Consider the following 24,248-nt stretch of genomic DNA (forward strand, 5'->3'; position numbering starts at 1 on the left):
TGTTTTCTTCAGACAACTTTTTTCTTTCCTTTTCCAGGCTGCTGACTCTTTCATGCCTACCTCTTATTTCCTTTCTCATTTTTTTCTTCTACCTTTCTTATTTGTGTTTGAAAATCTTTCAAGAAGCCTCTTTATACTGAAGAACAATTCATACCACTCTTTGAGATTTCCTTTGTGGATATTGTACCCTCATCTGAATTTGGGTTTTGGTTTGCTTTGTCACCATAGTAGCTTTCCATGGTCAAGCTTCTTTTCTGTTTCTTGTTCATTTTCTTTCCTTTTTCTTTTCATTTCCTCCCCCCCACCCCAACCCCTACTTTGATGATTGAGCTCTGCTCCTGGGGTACAGGGAGCACTGTCGCAAGCTTCCTGAACAGCTGTGAACTTTGAATTTTTGCACAGTGCCCTCTTGTGTTTGTAGGAGGTAGCTTTGCCTGCTCTGTGTAGGAAACAGCCTAGTTTTCTAGAGTTTGTCTTCTGAGCTGAGACTGGAAACTGCCCCCCTGATCTGCTCTTGTACTGAGCCAGGATTGGAGATTTTAGTTGCTGATTTACTGTTGATTAAGAGCCTCTTAACAGATTTCTCAGAGTCTATTGGGCTGGGCTGAACACCTTTGTCACTCCAGTGAGATTGAGCATTTTTTCAGTTTTTTTTCTGTTTTTCTTGAGTTGGAGAAAAGTTTCATTCCATCAGATTCAGCATCTTGGTTTCATGTGGTTTTTCAAGGGAAATTGGGAGACCATGCACAAAAATTTATTTTTAAAGCAAGTAAACTAACAAATAATATAAGCAGAAAAGAAAATAAATAGAAAAACTCATGGTAACAGAAAATGTCTGAGAAGCCATGGATGAAACCTCATCATACCCTGTTTATAGGTTAATCATTATTTTATAGGAGATTAAATTATAGAACAGGAAACACACAAAGGGGAGATAGGAAGAAGAAAATACAGGGTAACACATGATGTACTTTAATTCAAGTTCATGGTAAATAAGAAAGTGACAAAGTTTTAAAGGTACACAGAGAAAGTTTTTCAAGGTACTTTAATGTGAGAAAGACAAAAAAAAAAAAAAAAAAAAAAAAAAAGGAAAGAAAGAAAAACATCTACTACCACAAAAAGACACAAATATTTCAGAAATTGCTTATCCACATGCATACTTTTTTTTTTTCTCTAACAGAATCTAATCCAGAATTGGTGCGGTCCTCTTGGTGTCCAGGTTGCAGCCCATTCACTTTGGTCAGTGTTTTGCATAGCCCTAAGAATGATCTCATGCAGGTTTTAAAAAGAGCAATAAAAAGCATGCCATCCTCATGCTTTTCGTTTAATTGTTATTATAGGGGGCAAGATAGAAAGCTAGAAGCAAATAAAAGAAGGGCTCACAGATAGAAAATAACAAGATGGAACACAGATATCTTGGCTTTTTTGGACAATCTGGAGGAGAGGTCATTCATTTTATAATAGAAAAGTCACAAATTTATTTTGAACAGACTTCTTTACATCCAAAATCAAATAATTACCTAAATTTTTTGCAAAGCTAGTGCAAAATTAGGCAATGGAGCATATATGAAGTACCTATACTCAATGAGGTTACAAGCTTGAAATTCAGTCACGTGTGATTCTTTTATGACGCCATTTGAGGTTTTCTTGGCAGTGGTAATGGAGCGATTTGTCATTTCTTTTTCTAGTTCATTTTACACATGAGGAAACTGAGGCAAACAGGGTTAAGTGACTTGTCACACAGCTACTAAGTGTTTGAGGTCAAATTTGAACTCAGTTTTTCCTGACTTTCAGGCCTGATGCCTGTGCCATTTAGCTGCACTAAGTTTTTAGAGCTGGGTGAGTAAAAGTACTAAATAAAGTAGTTGTAAAAGCAGCCTTGATAGTTGAGAATGTTGAGAAAGTTGAAAATGAACTTGTTTTACAATGGTTTTTAGCAACAGGCTATCCTAGCTAATGTGGTATTACCTTTTGTAGCATGAAAGTAAAATTCACTAATCTGTAATTTTTAGAATGTTTCTTACATTTATTTACATTCATGTTTCTAAGTTGTTAGCACTGGGACTATCTGGTTAAGTTACACACTTGGTCAACAGAGCAACATAACAACATGTTATTCACCATCAGCACTTCAAATGAATCTAGGAAATGCAAGCATATTCAATATAATTTCACCTGTATAACCTCTAATCTATCTATTTCAAAAGGTAACAAAAATATATTAAATCAATATGGGTTCTTTGGTATTTCCTTTTTATCAATGATTTTCAAATATTAACTCTGATTCCTAAGATAGTTTTCTGACAGTGATGCATGTAAAAGACCTCTTCAAATTATAAGAATGTGCCTTCATTACAGAGGTTGGAGGAGGAGGGGATGTTGCATATAATTTCATACAAGTAGGTTAATTTTGCTAACCTATTTCTGTATCCTCTTCTCACTGCCCCCTCTTTACCCCATACTATATTTTTTCTTAGAAGGAAAGACTGTCTTGAAAGGATATATTTGGAAATGAAGACAATGTCAAATAACTTTTTAAAGTGAAAAAAAATTAAACTTCATAATGGCATAATGATGTAGGAATTCTTTTTTTCACTGATTTTTAAATCATTTCTTAAAATAGCTTGTTGCTAAAGTTCTAATTATATAATTTAAGCCATCTTGACTTTTCTGGACCATTTATTTCATTTTCTTAATTTTTTTTTTAAAAGAAACTTTTTGCCTATAGATGTTTAATTTTATCAATTAGGTAATAAGAGTTGGTTCTTCTACCATGTTTAATCTCTGCCACAAATGCAGAATTGTTTTTTGTTTGTTTGTTTTTTGATACAAAGCATCAGTTTTTTCAAGACTTCCATCTGGTATTTAGAAATAGTTTCTTGGATTTTACAAGTTATTTACATTTTAAACTTCTTTTCTTCACCACTGAATGGCTAAAAAATTAAGTTTTCTCTATTTTAAATGAATTATCATAATAATAAATGGGCCAAAAGTTTAATATTCAAACCAAGCAAAATGAAAATAATTCAAATCACATAATTCCCTTTTGGCAACACAAAGGTAAAATCTTTGCTGAAAGGATGCTATTATAAAGGATGTTTTTATAGCATATAACTTGGTGCCACAATAATAATACTTAAGTAATTTAGTTACAAGGGATTCTCTACAGCAAATAATTCAGTAAAAAAAAAAAAAATTTTTTTTCTAGCTCAATTAACATAATCTGTCCCAAATAACCAGGACAGTGTTCTTCACAACACCTAACTGTGTTACTATCAAGGAGAAATTATATTTCAGCACTATATATTCCATATAATTTAGCTGTCCCTCACCCATCAAAACAAATCGCAACATTATAGGACAAAGGACAAAGGCTTTAGAGGTTGAAAAACTTGGGGATGAAAATGTATTTTCATTCCCTATCTTTATGTATAGAATGAAAAACACCTGTATTCATGTAATATCTTACTACAAAGAGGTAGAGCACTACTGACTTTCAGCTCAAAATGCATGGGAAAGTTCTTAATAATTCTAGTTTAAGCAGGTTCTTATAACAAAATTCCACTTCCGAGAAAAATGAAACAATTTAAAAATCCCATAGAATTTATTAAATTGGGATTTTACCTTTACTGTAATTGAAATGTGTGTTGTTACCTGCTGCAACAGGTCTACTGTCACTGTGATAGCTCTAAACAAGGACTGATGACAAGTTCTGCAAAAGCAACTAGAAAGAAAATAAGCTCTTTTGAAATAGAAAAGGAATTTTGTTTCTTGGAAACAGTGTAGGTGTAAGCTAGGATTGTGAAACATTACAGCTGGATGATTCCATTCTATTCTTCCTAGAGTCGAAGAGAGACAACAATAATTCAGTAAAAGACTGACTAGTAATTCCCAGAAAGGAAAGTTAAGCTCTAGCTTTTTACAGGGCAGTGGGTTGTAACTGATGAATCAGTAAAGTATATTTAAATCTTCATTGTGGAAAGGGACCCAAGAGGACACACAAATCAATTTGGGGAAGCTGAAAAATAATGAAATAGGAAAACTTCAAGCATAATTTTATGACTATTATAAAGCAATTCTAACTCCCTTGGTATATGAATTTTGATCACTTTCCAAAATATACTTTAACTATCACAAATTTTCATGTTATTCCATGTTCCCCAAACACACATAAAAAAGATTTACACTAGCATTATAATGCTGTGTTAAATTCTCATACTAAAATGCTGTATTCCTATTTTAAGTTGGAAAAAGCACTAGTAACACAGATAAGGAACTAGGCTATTAACACAAATCAAAATAGCATTAAAAGGATCCTAGAATTAGAAAATAGGAAAAATTCCAAATAACAGGGAAAAATATCTCTAGCATACTAAATAAACAAGAAGTTTTCTTAGTCTATCTATAACAATAGATTTTCCCCCCCATTTCCTAGCACTGTCAATTTGGTATCAATCACCTATTCCTATGCTCTAAGAACTTTTTATTTTCCTTGATTCTACTAATTAAGGGATACTTTCTATTCCTATAGGTTTTCAGTTTCATAACAGTCTATTTCTTTGACTAAGCATCCAAAGAAAATATGGAGTGAAAACAACACATTAAATGTACATGGTTTGAAAACTGAAGAAGGAATAATGCCACTTCTCTCATACTTTTAGTAGCAAATAAATAAATTTAACATTCTTCATTCCCTTCTCCACTTTGTTCTTCACTGGCCAACATAACTCCTCAAGTCTTTAGTACAAGTTTCTTTCTTGTTCAGAGGCAGCCAGTTATTATGATTATTTCCCTATCAAGTAATTAGTTTTCAGTCCTTGACCAAATCAACACTGAAATAACCCCAAGGCCATTAAAAAATTTTTGAATTCTGAAAAAAAGACTAATCTCCAATGTACCAGCAACTACTCTCTAAAGGACTCAACAACAGACAAGATTATTCTTTTATGCAACCCTGCTGGTTTGAGGTTCCTTCAATCACTAATTGTTGATTAAAAAACCCACAAAACATTAGAGTAATATTTTCCTATTATCTGGACATTTTAAAAAAGCATTCCATAGGATTCCATAACAGCTACATTAAAAAAAATTCCTTTATTTAAAGGATAATAAAAAATTAAATGAAAGAAAATAGTCAACAGTCATGGGTTCATCATCTCTGGGCTGATAAGTTCCTGATCTAGACATTCAGATCTAGTCTGTTCATTCTTACATCACTAACTAATTGCCTACTACACATTTCAAACTTGATGTCCTATGGACATCTCAAAATCAGAATGTCTAAAACAAAACTCTTTCCCAGCCAAAATTACCTTTCTTCACAATTTCCAAGTTTCTACTGAGGTCACCACCATCTTTTCATTTGCCTAAGTAGTCAGCTACAATGTCATCCTCAACTCCTGATTCTCATTCTATATCTGTTTCTAATATTATTTCTAAATGTCAGTTATTCTAATTCTGCCACATTTGTTTCCTTCTCTTCATTCATATGATAGCCAGTCAATCCCTCATCACTTTACCTATGAACTACCGTAATAGCCTTTTAATTGGTCTTCCAGACAAGAGTATCTTCCCAAACCAAACTTTCCATTCAACTATCAAGGCATTTTTCTAAAACCTGTTTGACCATGTTAATTACATCACAGAATAAGCCACTGGTCCCCTCTAACCTCTAAATCAAACATAAGTTTCTCTATTCTACACCCAAAGAAAGAACACTGGGAAATGAATATAAACTGCTTGCATTTTTGTTTTTCTTCCTGGGTTATTTATACCTTCTGAATCCAATTCTCCCTGTGCAACAAGAAAACTGTTCAGTTCTGCACACATATACTGTATCTAGGATATACTGTAACCTATTCAACATGTAAAGGACTGCTTGCCATCTGGGGGAGAGGGTGGAGGGAGGGAGGGAGAGGAAAAATCGGAACAGAAGTGAGTGCAAGGGATAATGCTATAAAAAATTACCCTGGCATGGGTTCTATCAATAAAAAGTTATTAAAAAAAAAAAGAGAGAGAGAATTGCCTCCGATTATGATTCTCATATTTTTTTAGGGGAGGAAGGGCAGTAAAAGCTCTAGACCTGTGATTTCATCAATGTATGTAGGATTTTTACAGAAAATAAATGTCTTTTGATATTCCATGTCAAAAAAATAAATAAATAAATTTCTCTATTGTATATTTAAAATTCTTTACAACACTATTCTTTTCTATGTTTCTAAACTGATTATACACCAACCACTTTTCTCTGTACATTCTATGATTTAGCTACATTAATCACCTCGTAGTTTTTTACACATGACAAATTCACTTCCTGTCTGATGACTTTGCACACGTCATCCCTCATACCTGGAATATACTGACTTCTCAATTCTATTGCTTGAAATTCTAAGATTCCTTTTAGACTCAGCTCAATCTATACTTTTTACCTGTGGAGTTTCCTGGTCACCTAAATCACCCCCAAGGCTATTCTGTATCTGTTTTTTTTTTATGTAATTATTATCTCCATGGCTATAAATCTCCTTTCTGGAAAATGTAAGTTTCTGGAGGGCATGGTAATTTTTGGCTTTATATACCATAAGTCAACAGTTTCTGATATATAGTTATATATTTTTAAAAGCTGAGTGATTGATTAATCTTTCATTTTGATAAAATATTATTTCATTCTTCTATATGGGATACACATACAGTAGTCTGTGACATCTCTTTTTGTTTGTATATGTTGTTATGTATAAGTGATCTTAGCAAGGGAGAGACTATTTCAACTTTTATTTAGGGTTCATCACAGAGCATTCTACATGTTATAGGTTCAAAATACAATCAAATACAGGAAACCCTTGGTTATTCATTTGTGAATTATATGCAGCAAAGTTTTGATAGCCACACTGTTTTTCACTGCCAAACAAAATGCTTCTGGGCTGCCTTCTATTTATTGAAAGCTGATGTATTTTCAAAGAATAATTAATTTCACTAAATTAAGATAAAACTATTGCTGAAAAATTAATCAAATAGATTCAAAAACAAATATACAAGGTCTGTACCATTTCAGATATTTTCTCTATTGTTTTATCCACTGATATATGTGCTGTCAAGATAATTTTCTTATTGATCAGTATTCAGGTTCAGTACAAAGTTATAGAACTTTGTAATCAAACTATGCAGAAGGTTTTGCTGAAGAAGGCCAGATGTCAAGAATGAAAACAAACAAAAGTCTTCAATCAAACTAACTACACTAACATTTTTTCAGTCTGAAGAAGAATTTCCCAGGATCAGGGGAAAATCAGTTAAATCAAGAAGGAATCATAGTTAAGGACTGACATTAAACCAAAATTTACACTTACACTGCAATCACAAGTACAGAGTAGTTCAGATGGTAAAGTGTTTCCCAACCCCACTTCTGCCATTCTCCAGAATCCATTTGCAGAAGGCCTAGCTCTTTTCTGGAGTATGGAAGAATCTTTGGGTAGAAACACTGAGATTCTTCAGCCTTTAAGCAGCAAATATTGAAATTATCCCAGGTATAGATAGTTCTTAGTACTTTTATAAACATATTCTTGGGTCTCTAATAGTGTCACTAAAATCTTCTTATATTTTTAATTCTAAGCAATGAAATTTCATAAATTCAAAAAATATCAATTATAGTAATCAAAAAGCAATAGACATTCAGTTGTTGAAGACTTACCACATTGCATGCATATAGGTAGGAGGTAGGCGAGGACTGCTAACGGGGGTACAGTTATATGATCTCATGATCCTTTCTGCCAACAGAAAGTTACGAAAAAGACTTGCCACCAAGAGATCCTGTCTGAAAAGCTTTTGGAAGAGATCTAGAGCCAACGAAAGAGAATAGTATAGTACTATGTTAGTCAAAATCAGCATGCAAAATCAGCTCCACACACACACACACATCATCCCCAAAACTGAACAAGCAAAATTCAACTAACTGCCCAAAAAAGGATAAACATGCAGTACCAATTTTGCTACAACACACCAGAAGAGAGCCAGTGAGTTGAGGAAAATGCATTCTGAATTTGGCAATTTCTCATTGGAGAAATACATATATACTTGCTACCTTCTCACTGCGTCTGACACTTCATTAGGTAATCTTACTTGACATCCCTTGTGACCAAATGTGAACTCTTAAGTACCTTGTGTTCTTTCAACCTAGTTGTCATCCCACCCTTATCATGAAATTATCCTCAAAGTTAATTTTACACATTCTTTATCTACTAGAGAGATTCCAATTATTCCCTGATAACCTTACCCCTGGGCAGCACATTCCAAGCAATGGTATCTGTAATTGCAGTGAATATCCAGTTCAGTTCTCCCAGAGGAGTCCTCCTGTCATTGAGCCTGCCAGGAATCCTATAAAATATAGGACATTTTCATTATTAACACAAGTTGGGGGAGGAGGAAGAGGTAGCAGAGACAACGTCACATTAAAAATCCAACAACACAGATTCAGCCCCCATCACTTGAAGCTTAGACCACTTAATCTAATCAACTTATTTCACAATTATCCAGGTTGACTAACTTGTCCAAAGTCACAAAAACAGTAAGCACCAGAGATAGGCTGGATCCTAGATCTTCTGATACTTTGGCTCTTTGAAATATCTTAGTACAGTAAATGCTGTTAGACAAAGAAATTGCACAATAAGAGATGACTATGACTTTGCCATAGTTAACTGATTGGGTCACTGTTAACAAACTAAAGAATGCAGATATTATCCTGGAGAAAGATGCAATGCTATCTTCCCAGCTTTGCCAAAAAAAGGCCCTTTGTTATTCTTGCCAAGCACCCAAACTAATTCCAATATCATACTTTACATTCTACAGATCTGAAAATGACCTTTTTCTTTATCTTCAACTGGCTGTCTAGCTTAATTTTATCCAGCTCTTAGTAATACAACCTAGTTAATTAAAAAAAAAAAATCTTGATGCTAAGAGATGAGTCTGAATGTCTTCTCAATATATTCATACTGTCCTTGCCTCCAAATTATAGCTGAAAAGAAAAATCCTTTCCATTTTCCAATTTCAATGGCACAAAAATCTAAAACCTGACAGAAAACTAAAACTCCTACTAGCTTTACCTACCTTTTTATTTTGTTTAAAGGTAAAGTTTTATAGAGTCCAGAGGCTAGAGAACAGAATATCTGCCACTTATAAGATGTAAAAAACTAGCAGCTTAATTTTACAGAGCCCAGTGGAAGTAAATTATTAATGGCAAGGACATTCCCTATGTGTTCACAAAATGGAATCATAAGAGAATGTTATGAAACTACAACAGATGGTTGCCCATTCTTTTAAAGCAATAGAATTTCTCCCATTTGCTTAGGGTTAGGACTATTCAAACAAACTAGATGAAAGGAAAAAAAAAATGTTTGGAAGGAAATGATTACATAATATAATAATGAATAATTGAAATCAAGCAGTACTGGTAGAAAGCAATTAAATAATTTTCTACATTTTCAATTTGTGAAATTTAAATGTTCTATGCTGATAGAGGTCTTGCAGCCTTGCAAGTTGACTTGCAATAGTCAACTATTAATTGTTCCTGTTAATGATAACGGCTAGAAAAAAATCATTTTACTTGGCTCTGGCATGCCTTGTGCTTACACTTGAATATGGGTATGCCCACTGCTATAGATAGGAATCCTTAAATTTTAAAATTGTTGTCTAATTCTAAATATGCTCTCCCCTTTAATTATGCTTTCTGGAATTCCATAATTAATATATTTTTCTTCACTGAAAACATCTTCCTCTCTTTGTTCTTCTTGTCTACTTTACTTTTTACTACTATATCACATCTACTAATTGTCAAAGTCCCCCAAATCCCTATGCCGAGTCTTCTTCCTTATATCCAATTTCACTTGGTGATCTCATCAGGTCCCATGGATTCAAATACCATCTTTGGGAAGATGATAACTAGATCTACCATATATAATAATAGATCTACTAAACATAACCATAATCCCCTATTTTCCAATCCTACAACACCAAATACTGTCAGACATTTTGAAATGAATGTTCCATTGGTATCTCAAACTTAAGAAGTTCAAAACAGAATATATTTTCCACTAAATCCTTTCCTTTTTCCACTCACAGAGCCAAACTTTGTTCTAACTCTTTAAATCCAAATCACTCTGGGCTTTCATGGAAAGATTATAGTCCAAGCCTCCTACTGCCCACTATTTAGGTCTTGACTGCTTAGAGTGGGCACAAAGAGCAATTGTTTTCAATTCTGGCCAGAAACTCTGAGCATCTTTGCCTCTCAAACTGATCATTTTGTGATGGTAAACTAAGCCATATTTTGCCTGGATTCTTATCTAACCCTTTGTACTAAGACCTACAAATTCTCAAAAGAATTGAAAAGTTTTTACAACCATTGAAAACTACTCCAAATCATTAATAATAAGAAAAATGCAAATTAAAGCAACCCTAAGGTTTTATCACATGCTCTGCAAATTGGAAAAATGATCCCTGTAAAAGGCTGAAACTTCTGAGTTCATGCACTAAGGTCAGACAACAGAGCACTTAAGGCTAACTACCGATTGGACAATTCTCTATTACCATATGCTTGGAAAATGGCCTGCCCCTCTATTCTATGCTAGTTTGATCTGTTGGTGTATACAGAGAATTGGAGGAGGGATTAGAGAGTGGAGTAAGACAAGCCAGAGTGACTTCTGATGGGGAGATGAAGAGGAGCGGTACAGAGATTCCTGTGCCCATTCCTCTCACTTTGACGAAGAATAAAGACCACGGACTTTTGCTTATCCTGACTCTGGCTGATTCTAAGGTATCCAGGGTGCTAACTCGGTCCTCACAGACTCCAAAATGGCAACAGGCCATTAGAAGGATTGAAAAAAAGATAAGCATATTAATCCATTGTTGGCAGAATTATGAAATGTTACAACCATTTTGGAAAGCAATTTGGGCTTATACAAATGAAGTGACTTTGGCCCAAAGGCTCCATCAATTATCAACAGTAATAAAGGATGCATAAAATTTCAAAATATTAATAATAGCATTTTTTGTGATAGATAAGTAATGGAAACAAAAATGGAATACAGAGAAGCATCCATAAAAACTTATGCATAGTGAAGTAAAAAGTACTAAGAAAACACTATGCAGTGATAGCAACAATGGAAATGGAAAGAACACACCAAAAAACCTAAAGTAAGTGTTAACAAAACTATGACCATATGAGATATGTGGAAGGGGAAAATCTGTAAGTATTACATATTGCACATGGTTTTTAGACTTTTTCAAAGTATCAATCAGGTGTGATGATAATTTTTCCTTCCATTTATATCATATGGAATGACTTCTCTAGAAGAGCAAAGTGGGGTTGGGGTGAAGGAGTAGGGACAGAATACATGGGTACAATGGCTACGTAAAAAACAGGAATTATGAATAAAAACTTATGAAAAAAATTGAATTATGCAAATTCATCTAAGTCACAGCAGTTTAGACTTTACAAGTTAGTTATATAGAAATTACTGCTTGCATCAGAGTAAAAATTATTATTAATAATCAAATTGAGGAGATCCAAAGTTCCCCTTTTTTCTAAAGTCTTGATTTTTTAAAAGTTCAGTCGTTTGAAGGACATTGCTGATAAGGAGACTAGACTAACTTTCAGATTTAAGACATCACCTCAGAGAGTAGCCAATGTGTTCTTTCAGGCTGGGGTAGGGCATAAATTCTTTGAATATACTGCCCAAGGTTGGGAGTTTTGGGTATAGCGAGATCCTCTAAAGGTTGACAATCACAACCTTTCACTGAAATATTATTGTTAACCAATCAGAGTCGGATGCCACTTCTCTTCCAAAAGAACATATATAAACCCCGAGTCCATTGTCATGACTGTGTGGCCTAAAAATGATAGCCAAATGACCCTCCTTTTATTAATAAACATGCTAGTCTTATTAATAAGATGATTGATTTATCCACAAATTATGTCTTTTGAATTTCTTTAATCACTATGAAAAAAAATTGGGCAGTTGGGGAAGAGGGATAGAAAGAGGGACAGTAAATGGAAATAGCATTATCATTAACAAGAATAGAAGCATTTATTAAATTCTTGTTCATGAAAGGCACTATACTAAATGCAGGTGATAAAAAATAAATACATTAAAAATGGAAAACTGGGGAATATTAAAGAAAAGATTTATATGAAGGCATAGGATGATCATATAGAGTATTAAACTTATGGATGAAGGGAACAATAAGAAACTTTCTAAAAATTGAATATGATGTGAAAAAACTCTTTCATACCTGTTTTATAGAATTTAAATCAAAAATGTATATTTTATTTTGCCAATGGCTATTTATGCATGTACTAAGGAAACTGCATCTTTTTGCTTTTAATAAAATTAAATATGTTATTTTCCAAATTTTGGAACCATACTTGCATCCCTGACACAAAGACAGATGTGCCAGAGTAAATAAATGACTGGACAAACTATGATAGTCTTCTTTTGTTAGGATTTTATCTGTAAGTGTTCAATCAATATTCACTAATAATATCTAAGAATACCTTTTTTTTTGGTTTTATCTTTTCCCTGTTTAGGTAACAGGTTTATTTATTTCATAAAAAGAAGTTTGATGAAATATTTTCTTTTTCAGATTTTGCAAATAATTTTTATAGTACAGATATGAATTTTTCTTCAATGTACTTACATAATTCTGCTGTAATATATGTAGCCCTACTTTTTTTTTGTAAGTGAGGGGACAGAGAAGGTAATTCCATTATAGCTAGTTCAACTCCCTTTCTTAAACTGGTATATTTAAGATCTCTATTAGATGCTGTTACCTTGGATATTTTATATTTTTATACTGATTTTTATTTTTAAAGTTTTTTCCTGTTGATTTTTCAGAGTTTACTGAAGTCATCTGTATAGTATGTTCTAATAATTGTTTTTGTTTTTTTCTGTTGTGATTATACATAGTTTATTTCTTATTTTATTCAATTTTTGTCATTCTTTTAAAATAAATTTATCTTAAATGAAAAACTTTATAGTACTTTCACAATAAATTTTCTTTTGAAAACTGTCATTTTGGAAACCAAAATCTGTTTTTTTAGCAGATTGAATGTATTTTGTAGAAGGCTGAAATTACTGAAGTCAATGCACTGAAGTCAGGACTGCTGAGCACTTGAGGCTAACTACTGATTGGGCATATGCTTAGAAAATGGTCCTTTCCACTATCCATACTGGCTCAACGATTGGTGTATAGAGGATTGTAGGAGGGACTAGAGGATGGAGTAAGACTAGTCAGGGACACACGCTTGGTGGTAGACGAGGGAGAAGGCAGTCGCTGGAAATTCTGCTTCCATCCTGTTCAATCCTGAGTCTAAGACCAAGAATAAAGATGGACTTTTGCTTATCCTGACTCTGGCTGATTCTGGGGTCTCCTGGGTGTTAGTGCGGTCATTACAGTATTTAAATATAGAAATATTCTAAACCTTCTCATTTCCTCTATTTATAATGAAAATTAAAATTAAGAGAGTTTAGAAATTGTTCTTTTCAGGTTTATTTTTGTCCCACAATCTATAGAATATCAAAACACTATCCATTCTGGAAATCACATATAATTCCTAGTACCAGTAGATAGAAACAAGATGTACAGAAGATCAAAGAGAAGAGAAACATTTCTTTTTAAAAGCTTCCTTATAAAGCGGGTTTTGTTCCCTTTAAGAAACTACATTTGTGATTATGTCTTTCTGATTCCCAGTCCTTCCTGGCTGATGTATTATCACTTCAGGAAGATAGGACCTTTGATGCACAAATCCCTGGACAAAAGCACCCCTCTGAATTCCAATAGGAGATTGAGGTTTATCCTAGCCCCCACTGGATCTGAGCCAATTTAGGACTCCACCCATGGCCCCCCTTTAGCTAAATCTCTCATTATAAAAAGCCAAACTAAAATCCTCTCTTTGCAGAAATTCCAAACATGCCAGCCCTATGCTTGGCACCCCAAGGAGCTTCTGCCCACTGGAATACTGTTTCCAGTGCCATCCTCTCTTTATCCTCACCTATTTCCTTAACTAGACTTTAACCTTACTTCCAATCCCCATAATAAACCTCTTTTATCAATATAGGTTTCGAGTCTGTAAATTCCTTTACAGAGAATTGCTTGTGCTGCTAGAAGGGAGTTTCCCAAAACTCACTACCCTTGTGCTGATCCCAAGGGGTTGCAGGGAAGCCAAACCTACTCTGTACCCCGAACTTACCACTAGACCTTATTTAACTCCCTGACCACCAGAAACCCTAATTTCATTTGGGTACCCCAAATCTAAACCTCATCACTTACACACCCTAAAATAAATTCTTTAATGTTCTAAACAGCTTATAAAATTTATATCTATATTTATTATTCAGTGGCTGAATTTCCCATAGCATAAAGTGGTATAAAATTATAGTAATTCAGACAACAAAATTCCAGCAGAATATTTTAATATCATGAGTCACTAACCCTACCCTTAAAGATACAGCATGACAAAATGAATAGAAGCCTGGGCTGGAAATCAGGAAGGCCTAAGTCAAAGATTTACCTGTGAAAAATAATGGCAACATAATCCTGCCGATCTGCATTGGTAGAGAAAGTTCTTCCCCTGGTAAAGGAACACTTTTTAATTGAATTGATACAGGTAGGTCATTTATTTGTTTTTTATATTTTGCAATTATTTTGAATAGGATTTATCTTTCTCATATTGGCTTGTGGATTTTGTTATATGGACATGCTGTTTATTTTTGTACATTTATTTTGTTTGCCTTTGTCCCAATTACTATCATTGCTAGTTCTCCAGGATTTCCAAACTATCATGTTATCAGCCAATAGGGATAGTTTTAGCTTCTCTTTTCCTAATATTCAAATTTGACTTCCAGTCAAATTTACTTCTCTTTTCTTTGCTGTAAGCTCTTGAATTCTATCAAATAATAGTGAGGAGGGAATATGTTTTACTCCATAGTTACTGAATAAATATCTATGATATTGCTTTTAATTATTTTCTTTACCAAAGCATCAATGAGCTTATTACTTTATCAAAGTTTGGGATTTTTTTTTTTTTTTTTTTTTTTGGGGGGGGGAGGGGGAGGAGGAAAGAATTAAACACTGTGATTCTGTTTTTATTTTTAATGTTATGATGTTTTCTTAATTTTGAACTCATTCTTATATCCCTGGTATAAATCCATTTTAGACTTTCCATAGTAAATAATTTCTGAGAAGAAAGGTAGATAAGTAAAATAGAAGAGAAAAAAGAGAACTAGAAATAGATGGACCTCAATAACCCAGTGTTAAAGCTAAAAATTTAAGATATTTAGGAAAGAATTCTGGATTTGATAAAAACTTCTGGGAAAACTAGAAAGCATTCAGATAGAAACATCTTATGCCATATTACATAATAAATTATTATCTAAATATTATGCAATAAAAATTGAAGAGAAACAGAAAATATGCTTTTCACTATTAAGAACAGAAATATTCTTAAACAAAGGAGAAAAAGCAATTATAAATACAAAATAGATAACTACAAATGATATTACTGAAGGATAAGAAAGCAAATGGGAAAATATTTGCATAAAATACCTCAAATTAGGGGTAAAGACAATCAAAAACATAAAATAGATAACTGATTAAAATGAAAAAAAATTGTATGAACAAAATCAATAGGACTAGGATTAAAAAGTAAAGTAGTTGAAAAGGGAAAAATCTTTGTTATTAAATATTTCTGATAAGGATCTGATATCCAAGACATAGAGAGAAATATAGGAAACTAAAAAATATTCCAATAAATAAGTAGCCAAAGAATGTAAACAGTTCTTAAAATAAAATCTGTAAACTATTAAAATCACATAATAGAATGATTTCAAATCAAGAGAAATAAAATTCAAAATAATCTTGAAGTATCAGCTTTATTTTTGCATTTCAATAATTTTTCCAGCATCTCCTCTCACCTTCTTATACAGCTATCCCATGTAACAAATATTTTCAAATAACAGGAAAAATTAATGAAACTGTGCATTGGTAAATCAGGGAAATTATTGATTTTGTATTAATTGCATATATGGTATACTTGGCTTTGTTTACTGTGCTTTACATCAAATCATATAAATCTTTTAATGCTTTTCCATAAGTCAGGATATTCATCATTTCTTACATCAAAGCATAATTGAAATGCAAAAATAAATTTAAAAAATAGTCATTAATGTGTGCAACATGCACATACAGAAGGCCAGGAGAAGAGTAATTTACCAGAGAAGTAATATAATAAGCCAGTAAAAGATTACATATTTTTTTAAAGGTAGGAAAGTTAATATAGATTTATTAACGTACACATGCCCACATTCCCACATACACTTCTCTAAACTGATTACCTTTACTTGAAAGGGACAGAAGGCTATGATGAAAAAAGTTCTGAATTGGTCATTAACTAAAATTATGTATTCCTGGGGAAAATATGCTGATAATATGTGGAATATGGGTTGTTCTTTTGCAAAATTAAAGTATTAGGGAATATCATCTTCAATGTCTCTTCCACTATTACCATTCAGTTTTTGCCCTCCAGATTTTCATTTGTTCATGGTAATTTATATTCCTAGTCTTTAATTCATAATTTGCTGGAGTAATCTTTTTAATTGTACTTTTTCATTTACATTCATTTTACTTTTTCATTTCATTTACAGAAATCCTTAACTATTTTAGAATCCTTTAATTCTATTTTGAAACTAGAGAAAAATATTAGAGACTGGAAAAAAACCCGAAAGAAGTCAATGTCACAAGATTACAAAGGAAAAGCACAGTCCTAAAGAAGAAATGTGAAAAGACATTAGCTCTACCTTCTTTTAAGAGGTTCAGGGGAAATGGAACTGGAGATAGTGTTAGATTTTTGTCAATATACTGATTGATTTTACTAAATTTTTTCTACGTATTTTAAAAAATCTTGACTACAAGGAACGGTTTTCTGGGAAATCTAAATAATGAAGGGAAAAAAAAACCACCAACCAAAAAAATTACTATTTAAAAAAAGGAAAAATAAATGTAGTTTTTTCATGGATTACAAATTTTTTTTTAAATAAAACTTACAGGGAATTGCATTATAGAATTCTCTATCAATTACAGTAAATGCCTAATTTTTAAAACTTAATCATAGTGTCATATGTGAATAATCCAAGGTCCTCAGCATCAGAATTCACTTGAATATATCATGTTATTAATTTTAATTCAACAATTATTAGGTACTTATTATATATAAAATTACTTTGGGATAATTAAAAGTCAAATGAAACAGAGCTTTTAAAAGTGACAAATATGATGAATGTAAAGCATAGAAAGATTCACACTACTTCAACAAAATAAGGCTAAAAATTATTAAATAAACAAAACAAAAAACCTCACAAGTTTGGCCCCAAAGAAGATATGAAAATGAAGGGGGAGGGAAAGTGTTCCCTTTACTGAAGCTGTATTCCCTTTAAGATTATCACTCTGAAACTGTGTTCCCCTTTGCTCTATGATCCCTTTTGGAGTCTCAGCTCCTCCTGGGGACGGCATATACCCCCAGATAAATTACCTTTCAGGGATGCCAGAGCCTTTGATTCAATTAGAAATCTTAATAAAAAATCAGAGCAGTTTCTGGGCTCACTCCTTGCAGAGGCCCAAACAGTTTGCTAGGACTCTCTGCCCGCTGAGAAGGCATTCTCTTCTTAGTGCCAGACTCCATTTCCCTAATAGGACTTTGCTACTATAGAAGTCAGTCTCTTAGCAAACTGATTTCTATCCAACAATAAACTTTCATTTTTGCCAATTAATAATTTGGGGTTTCATGAATTCTTTGGAAAAACCTGTGCTGACCAAAAGGGGATTTTAACAACTCTCTGACTGCCACTAATCTCATCAAAAAGACACCCTTATTTCACTCTTTTTGAAAAAGGGGGCAGCTCATGGGTAGGGGAAATTAATTTCATTCATGTTCTTGATCTTTTTAGAGCTATCAATCATTTTTGTAGACTGTTTTTCCTCTTTTTCAAAAATATATTATGCTGTACATGCTGGTTCTTTGAGGTGGCAAAGAAGAGGGATACTAGGAGAACATTTTACAATGTAAAGGTAAAATTTATCAGTAAAAGTTAATGTATTAAAAATATTATTTGAGAAATAGCCAAGAGAAATGAATGCAAATGAAAAATTTAGAAATGACAAGACCAATTATGAAGTTACCACAATGGTATATGCAAAAAAATCAGTCTATAATCTCAAACAAATCTGATTAGCTACTAACTGCTTCAATTTTTAAATTTTATTTTACACACACACACACACACACACACACACATATGTATGTATATATGTATTTGTTGAGACATTTGGGGTTAAGTGACTTGCCCAGGGGCACACAGCTAAGTGGTGTTAAATGTCTGAAGCCAGATTTGAACTCTGGTCCTCCTGACTTCAGGGCTGGTGCTCCATCCACTGCACCACCTAGCTGCCCCTTACTTTATTTTTAAAAGATAAACATAATTGTTTGGATTATTCTTATATAAATATTGGAGAATAAACACATAAGAATTAAATATTTTTAATATTCTGGTCACTAGCAGTAAATGTCATTTCTTCTCAGTTTCAGAATAAGTAAGGAGTTGATTTTATATATTATTTCTGCTTGAAAGTCAGATGAACTTTTTTGTAAGATGGCATCCTGTATGTGATACCTGGTGCTAACAGTCAATATGTTAGAAGACAGACCAAAAAAGTACATCTTTAAATCACATAAGGATTAGTTCTTTTTTTGAAAGGATAGAATGAAGTGATAGATAAAAGTTTTGGCTCTTAAACTTGCTATGATATTTGCATAAAACGGGGAAATAATACTTTCATTTTACCTGCCTCAGAGTATTGTTGTGAGGGAAATATTTTGTAAAATTAAGTGTGACTTATCATCATTAACCTCAGAATCCCTCTCAACTCTTAAATGCTATAATGACAAATGAATGTGTGTGTATATGATTATTATACTATTATGTTACTTTAAACCCTATTAAAATGACTTTTTAATTATACATTCACTTTCATTTGTAGTGTTTGTTTTTGAGTGTGAAGATTAGCAACTCAAAAAATCACTTAATAGATTATGGAAATATGAACTAATGAACATGCACTATTCAATTCTTTATTAGCATTTTCCAATGTAATTTTAAAATTAATTTCTAATCTGTCCTATATTTACTTTTTTTTTGTTGTTGTTATTTTATGTATACATTATCTCTCTGAGATCAAACAGTGTTTCATTTTTGTCTGTTTTCCCAAAGCCAAGCAAACTTTTAATAAATGTTTGTGAATTAAGTAAAGTATACTTGTCTTCTTGTCCCTTTTTTCCCTTAGAAAGAAAATGAGCCAATCTCAAATGCTGTGAGGAAAAGGAAAAAATCTAAAAGCTGGGTTTATAGAAATATAGTATTTAAAACTGAAAAATTATCAGAGCCATTTATTCCAATCCCCTCATTTTGCAAAGAAAAGAGGCAGGGATAAGTAAAGTGACTTGCTAAATGACACAGAAGTAGTAAGTTACAGTATTTGATCTTCTGATTCCAAATCAAGTCTGCCTTCCACCGTCACTTCAGTCTTTTGCAGACTAAGAAGAAAATAAAAGGGCAGGAAGGGAATACAAAAGAAGGAGAAATGCGTCAAGTTCTTTTTAAAAAACTGCAAAGACTCCAAGAAAGTTCAAGGGAAGGGAAGGAGAAGAGATTTAAAATATTCTTTTCTTGACTACACAGAAGATCCTCAGAAAATACTTAGCAATCATCAAAGAACAAAATATCAAATAAGGAAAAATACTGTTATAAGAAAGGATAACCACAATATGAATGGTAAAAGACATTAACAGGCTCACAATGGGAACTCTCACCTGGAAGTCTGCCTTCAATTAAGACAAGCTGTCAACAAAACAAACCAATCTGAAGGCACTGAACTTACACTGATAAAGGGCATTTGTCAAAGGCATCCAGAAGCACATATTTTTTCCAAGACACCAGGAGGGCACCATGATGGAGAACAAGATGAAAGTACTGCTACCTTATGCTAGCAATCACCTTACTAGACTTTAATGGATCTGATTTGATGACACTGGTTTGCTATACTTTTGTGAAAGAGATGGAAAAGTCTATGTGCTATGCAGTACTCTTCTTGAAGGCACTCTCTAAAGTCTCCCTTTCTCCCAACCTCTGACATTTTCACTTGTCAACTCACTCATAAAATCATCTCCCAGCTAAGTTTTCTTTAAAGTTTGTTGAGTCTGACAAATGATGAGCTGCTTTGCTACAGTGTACAAATGACTACAAAAAGAAAAATAAAAGCTCCTCCTTTTCTCTTTTGACCTTCTAATAATATTAAAGTGTTATGGAATATTATTGTTCTGTAAGAAATGACCAGCAGGATGAATACAGAGAGGCTTGGAGAGACTTACATAAACTGATGCTAAGTGAAATGAGCAGAACCAGGAGATCATTATACACTTCAACGATACTGTATGAGGATGTATTCTGATGGAAATGGATCTTTGACAAAGAGAAGATCTAACTCAGTTTCAATTGATCAATGATGGACAGAAGCTGCTACACCCAAAGAAAGAACACTGGGAAAGGAATGTAAACTGTTTACATTTTTGTTTTTCTTCCTAGGTTATTTTTACCTTCTGAATCCAATTCCTGTGCAACAAGAGAACTGTTCGGTTCTGCACACATATATTGTATCTAGGATATACTGTGACATATTTAACATGTATAGGACTGCTTGCCATCTTGGGGAGGGGGTAAAGGGAGGGAGGGAAAAAGTTGGAACAGAAGTGAGTGCAAGGGATAATGTTGTAAAGAATTTTTTTTCAAAATTAAAAAAAAATAATATGAAAGAAGATTGAGAGTGGAAAATCTAGTGCACCAGCCTTCTGTGACACTTTGCCTCCTTTCAGATGTATAAGTTAAAAGGTAACTCTGATTAATTATGACTCTAGAGGCAGAGAGGGAAAGATTTTGTTTACATTACAACATTTCAACATTTTATCCAACTTATTCATATTCTCATATTCACACCTTACAGTCTCTTTGGGTTTTACTTCCATCATCTCATTTCTAAATTAGCTTAGTGAATCATTACTCATCTTATCCATGACTGGCAGATATTAGAGAATTACTTCCTCCCCACTTTGGACCAGCCTATAATATTTACAAGAAAACACGAGTGGTTTTTGTTTTGTTTTGTTTTGTTTGATATCAGGACAATTATCCTCACTTGTTTTTCTCTTAAATTTCAAGGCATAAAGTAATATTTAGATCTGCCAATGGAATCAAATTGATTCAAATTCTGCAATAGGTAGGACCTAAAAAAGTAGGAACAATATAAGGTTTTCCAACTTCACTAGGGACCTTCAACTAGGTTCCATCATCAAGCTTTTATCAAGGAGTTATTACTTTTCTTTTCTATAGTAATTCTGTCTTTTGATCCCCTCTTAGGAGAAGTGTATAATATTATATTAAGCTCATGAAACACCTTTCTGATAATAAATACATGGACAGTCCAGAATTATTCCCTAGTGCAGCCCTAAGATTTAAGCAACCTCAAGAATATTAGAAAATGAAAAATTTGAAAAGCTTAATTTGGCAAAGGACAGAAATGTAGTCAAAAGCAGGAGCAAATCTAGAAGTCTAAGCATTAGGGTATTAATTTGCTGTTTTCCTATTAATTAAAGGCTAATTATTGTGCTTAGGTTTTTAAAATAATTTTTAAATAATCAAGCAAAATACATCAGAATCATAGAATTTAAGTTCTGGAAGAGACCCTAAAGCCACATGAAAAAGGAAATCTCCATTATAACACACAAATGAGGAACCCATTACAACTCCAGGGAATCCATTCAATTTTTGGATAACACTAATCATTGGGCAATAAAACTCAAATATCCTTCTTTGCAATGAATTCATTTTGCATGGATAAATAAAATTGAGCAACTCCGTAATTTAATCCTGCACATTGCTGAGGCTTTACAAGTACCCTTATATACTTAGCAATTTATTTTAATGTTTCTTTACTTTGTTTCAGTGCTGAAAAATACTACTTAGTTGTCAAACATGGGCACTATCTCAAAAGACTCATAAATATATGCTTTAGCAGCAACATGCTTATTGATCAGGCTCCTAGGCTAACTTGGATAATTAGGAATCAGGCTTGCTCAAAAAAGGATTTATGTCCAAACTCTGTAGCTTGAATAGAAAATAAATACTTTCTTCAGCTAAAAAAACCATCCCACAATTCTAATAGCCATATACTGCCTGGATCTTCTCTCCAAACTGGTCTTGGTATATAACAAGTGTTCTCTGTAAATAATAAATGTGACAGATAAAAGGCAGTATGAGGTTGGGGAGAAAAAAAAAAAGGATAAATGGAGAGTATTTTATTTTCTTTTTTGAAAACGTTAAGTTTTTTTGTGTAGAGATTGTCTAGGCAGTATGAAGTATACCATATTGTGAGTTTGAAGATCTTAGATCAAATACTACTTCTTATATTTTAAGACTACATACATGATCTTGGGCAAATTACTTCCATTCTTCAAGCCTAAATATGCTAAATGATAGAGTGAAGGGAGTAGAAGAAATGATATAAAAAGTCTGAAGCTCTAACCTGATGTTATGATTTGAGATAGTTTTTAACTACATAAAGCTACCTACATAAAAGTTTAAATTCAGAGACTCAGAGTAGAAAAGTACACTAAGTAGACCTGTTTGCCTTGAATACCAAATATAAAAGATCAATCGTAATGTGGAGTGTGTGTGTGTCTGTGTGTGTCTGTGTGTTTAACTTGTGACAGCAAGAACTTTCACTGACAAAAAAAATTTATGCTTTCAGTCTTACTTTCATCCATTGGTAAAGTAAATTCTGGAAATCAAAACCATTTAAAGATATGGCAGAAACATCCCCATCCACATAGCTACTGGCTCTTACCCTTCCACTTTTATATGGTGAAATATGAAAAGCAGAACAGATTTTAGAAAGCAGGTTTTTAATAATCTGAGATTTTAAAATGACATAAATGTTTATGTATAGATCAATAACATGAACAGATTCTTGTACTTTTACAAAAATCACTGAACTATAATACTTTTATAACAACCTCTCTTCACAAGTATAAGAGTGTTGGCAGATCACTTAACGATCTTCACATAGATATAAACCTGACCTTATGGTCTGGAGGTGACCTTGAATTCTGGAATACCAAGCCAGCAAAGAACAACCTCATACAAGTCTAACAAAATAACAAAAGGCTGTCAGATGGGTCACATCAACAGGCCAAGGAAAATGTGAAGAATTTTATCAAGTGAGCAGTAGAGTTATAAATTTTTGGGCCACAGCAACTTTCCAAATCTGCCTATTAAGGTGCTCTACAATTTGGGGTGATCTGTGTTGTCGAGAGTATTTACACAGATGAAATCACAGATATTTGGGGAATTTAAAAATTTATTTATATATTTTTATTGTTTGAATATAGGATGCTTTAAGTGTTTTTATGCTCAATGCAAACATTTTTGAGAATTAGTGTTGTAAATTTTGTAACTGCTTTTGCAAATTCTTGAGTATCTAAGTAAAAGTACTTTTTCAACCAAATTTTATGTTTAATTTTGTAAAATTACAGTTTAAAGATATATTTTATAAAACATTTCTCCTTTTCAGCAAAAACAAGATTATGCAATGATCAATTCAATGCAATAATATATCTGCATCCAGAGAAAGGAATGTGTGGGGACTGAGTGTGAATCACAACATAATATTTTCATCTTTTTTGTTGTTGATCTCTTGCTTTTTCTTTTTCATTTTTTTCCTTTTTAAGATGAAGTTTTATAAATAAATTAGAAGAATTTCAATTATATGTCTCTATCCTTCACATTCCTTGCAATGTTCTTCCCCTTCAGCTTTGTCTCATAATAGTCTAAGAATTCATTCAAGGTAAAGCTCATTTGTGATTTCCTATGAAAACTCTTTTGTGATGTGCCAAGTTTTTCAAGATATTAGCTATATATTTATCTGTTTATCTTTTATATACCTTCAATATTAATTGATATGGGGAAAATCACTGATAAGGGGAAAAGAGAGGAAGTGATTTTCCTTTTGGCTATTAAAAATGGCAGAAAATCAAGTATGTCCTTCTAGTTATGCCTCTCATACAGTTATGCTATAATTTGTTTACACTGGTAAGTTAGGTAATGTTA

General features: G+C 32.9%; 1 protein-coding gene across 3 annotated transcripts in view; it reads right to left on the reverse strand.

The window, feature by feature from the left end:
- The window catches only part of RPTOR (regulatory associated protein of MTOR complex 1), a 551,396-nt gene that overhangs the window by 237,959 nt on the left and 289,189 nt on the right, over nucleotides 1–24,248 (reverse strand). For all 3 annotated transcript variants that reach the window (XM_051995401.1, XM_051995400.1, XM_051995399.1), the window contains exons 8-9: nucleotides 8,264–8,364; nucleotides 7,682–7,826 (exon numbers count right to left, since the gene is read on the reverse strand). In XM_051995401.1, the coding sequence (XP_051851361.1) occupies nucleotides 7,682–7,826; nucleotides 8,264–8,364 (246 nt within the window). The remainder of the gene's footprint in view (nucleotides 1–7,681; nucleotides 7,827–8,263; nucleotides 8,365–24,248) is intronic.

The sequence above is a fragment of the Antechinus flavipes genome, chromosome 4, assembly GCF_016432865.1.
Source record: "Antechinus flavipes isolate AdamAnt ecotype Samford, QLD, Australia chromosome 4, AdamAnt_v2, whole genome shotgun sequence".
NCBI classification, from domain to species: domain Eukaryota; kingdom Metazoa; phylum Chordata; class Mammalia; order Dasyuromorphia; family Dasyuridae; genus Antechinus; species Antechinus flavipes.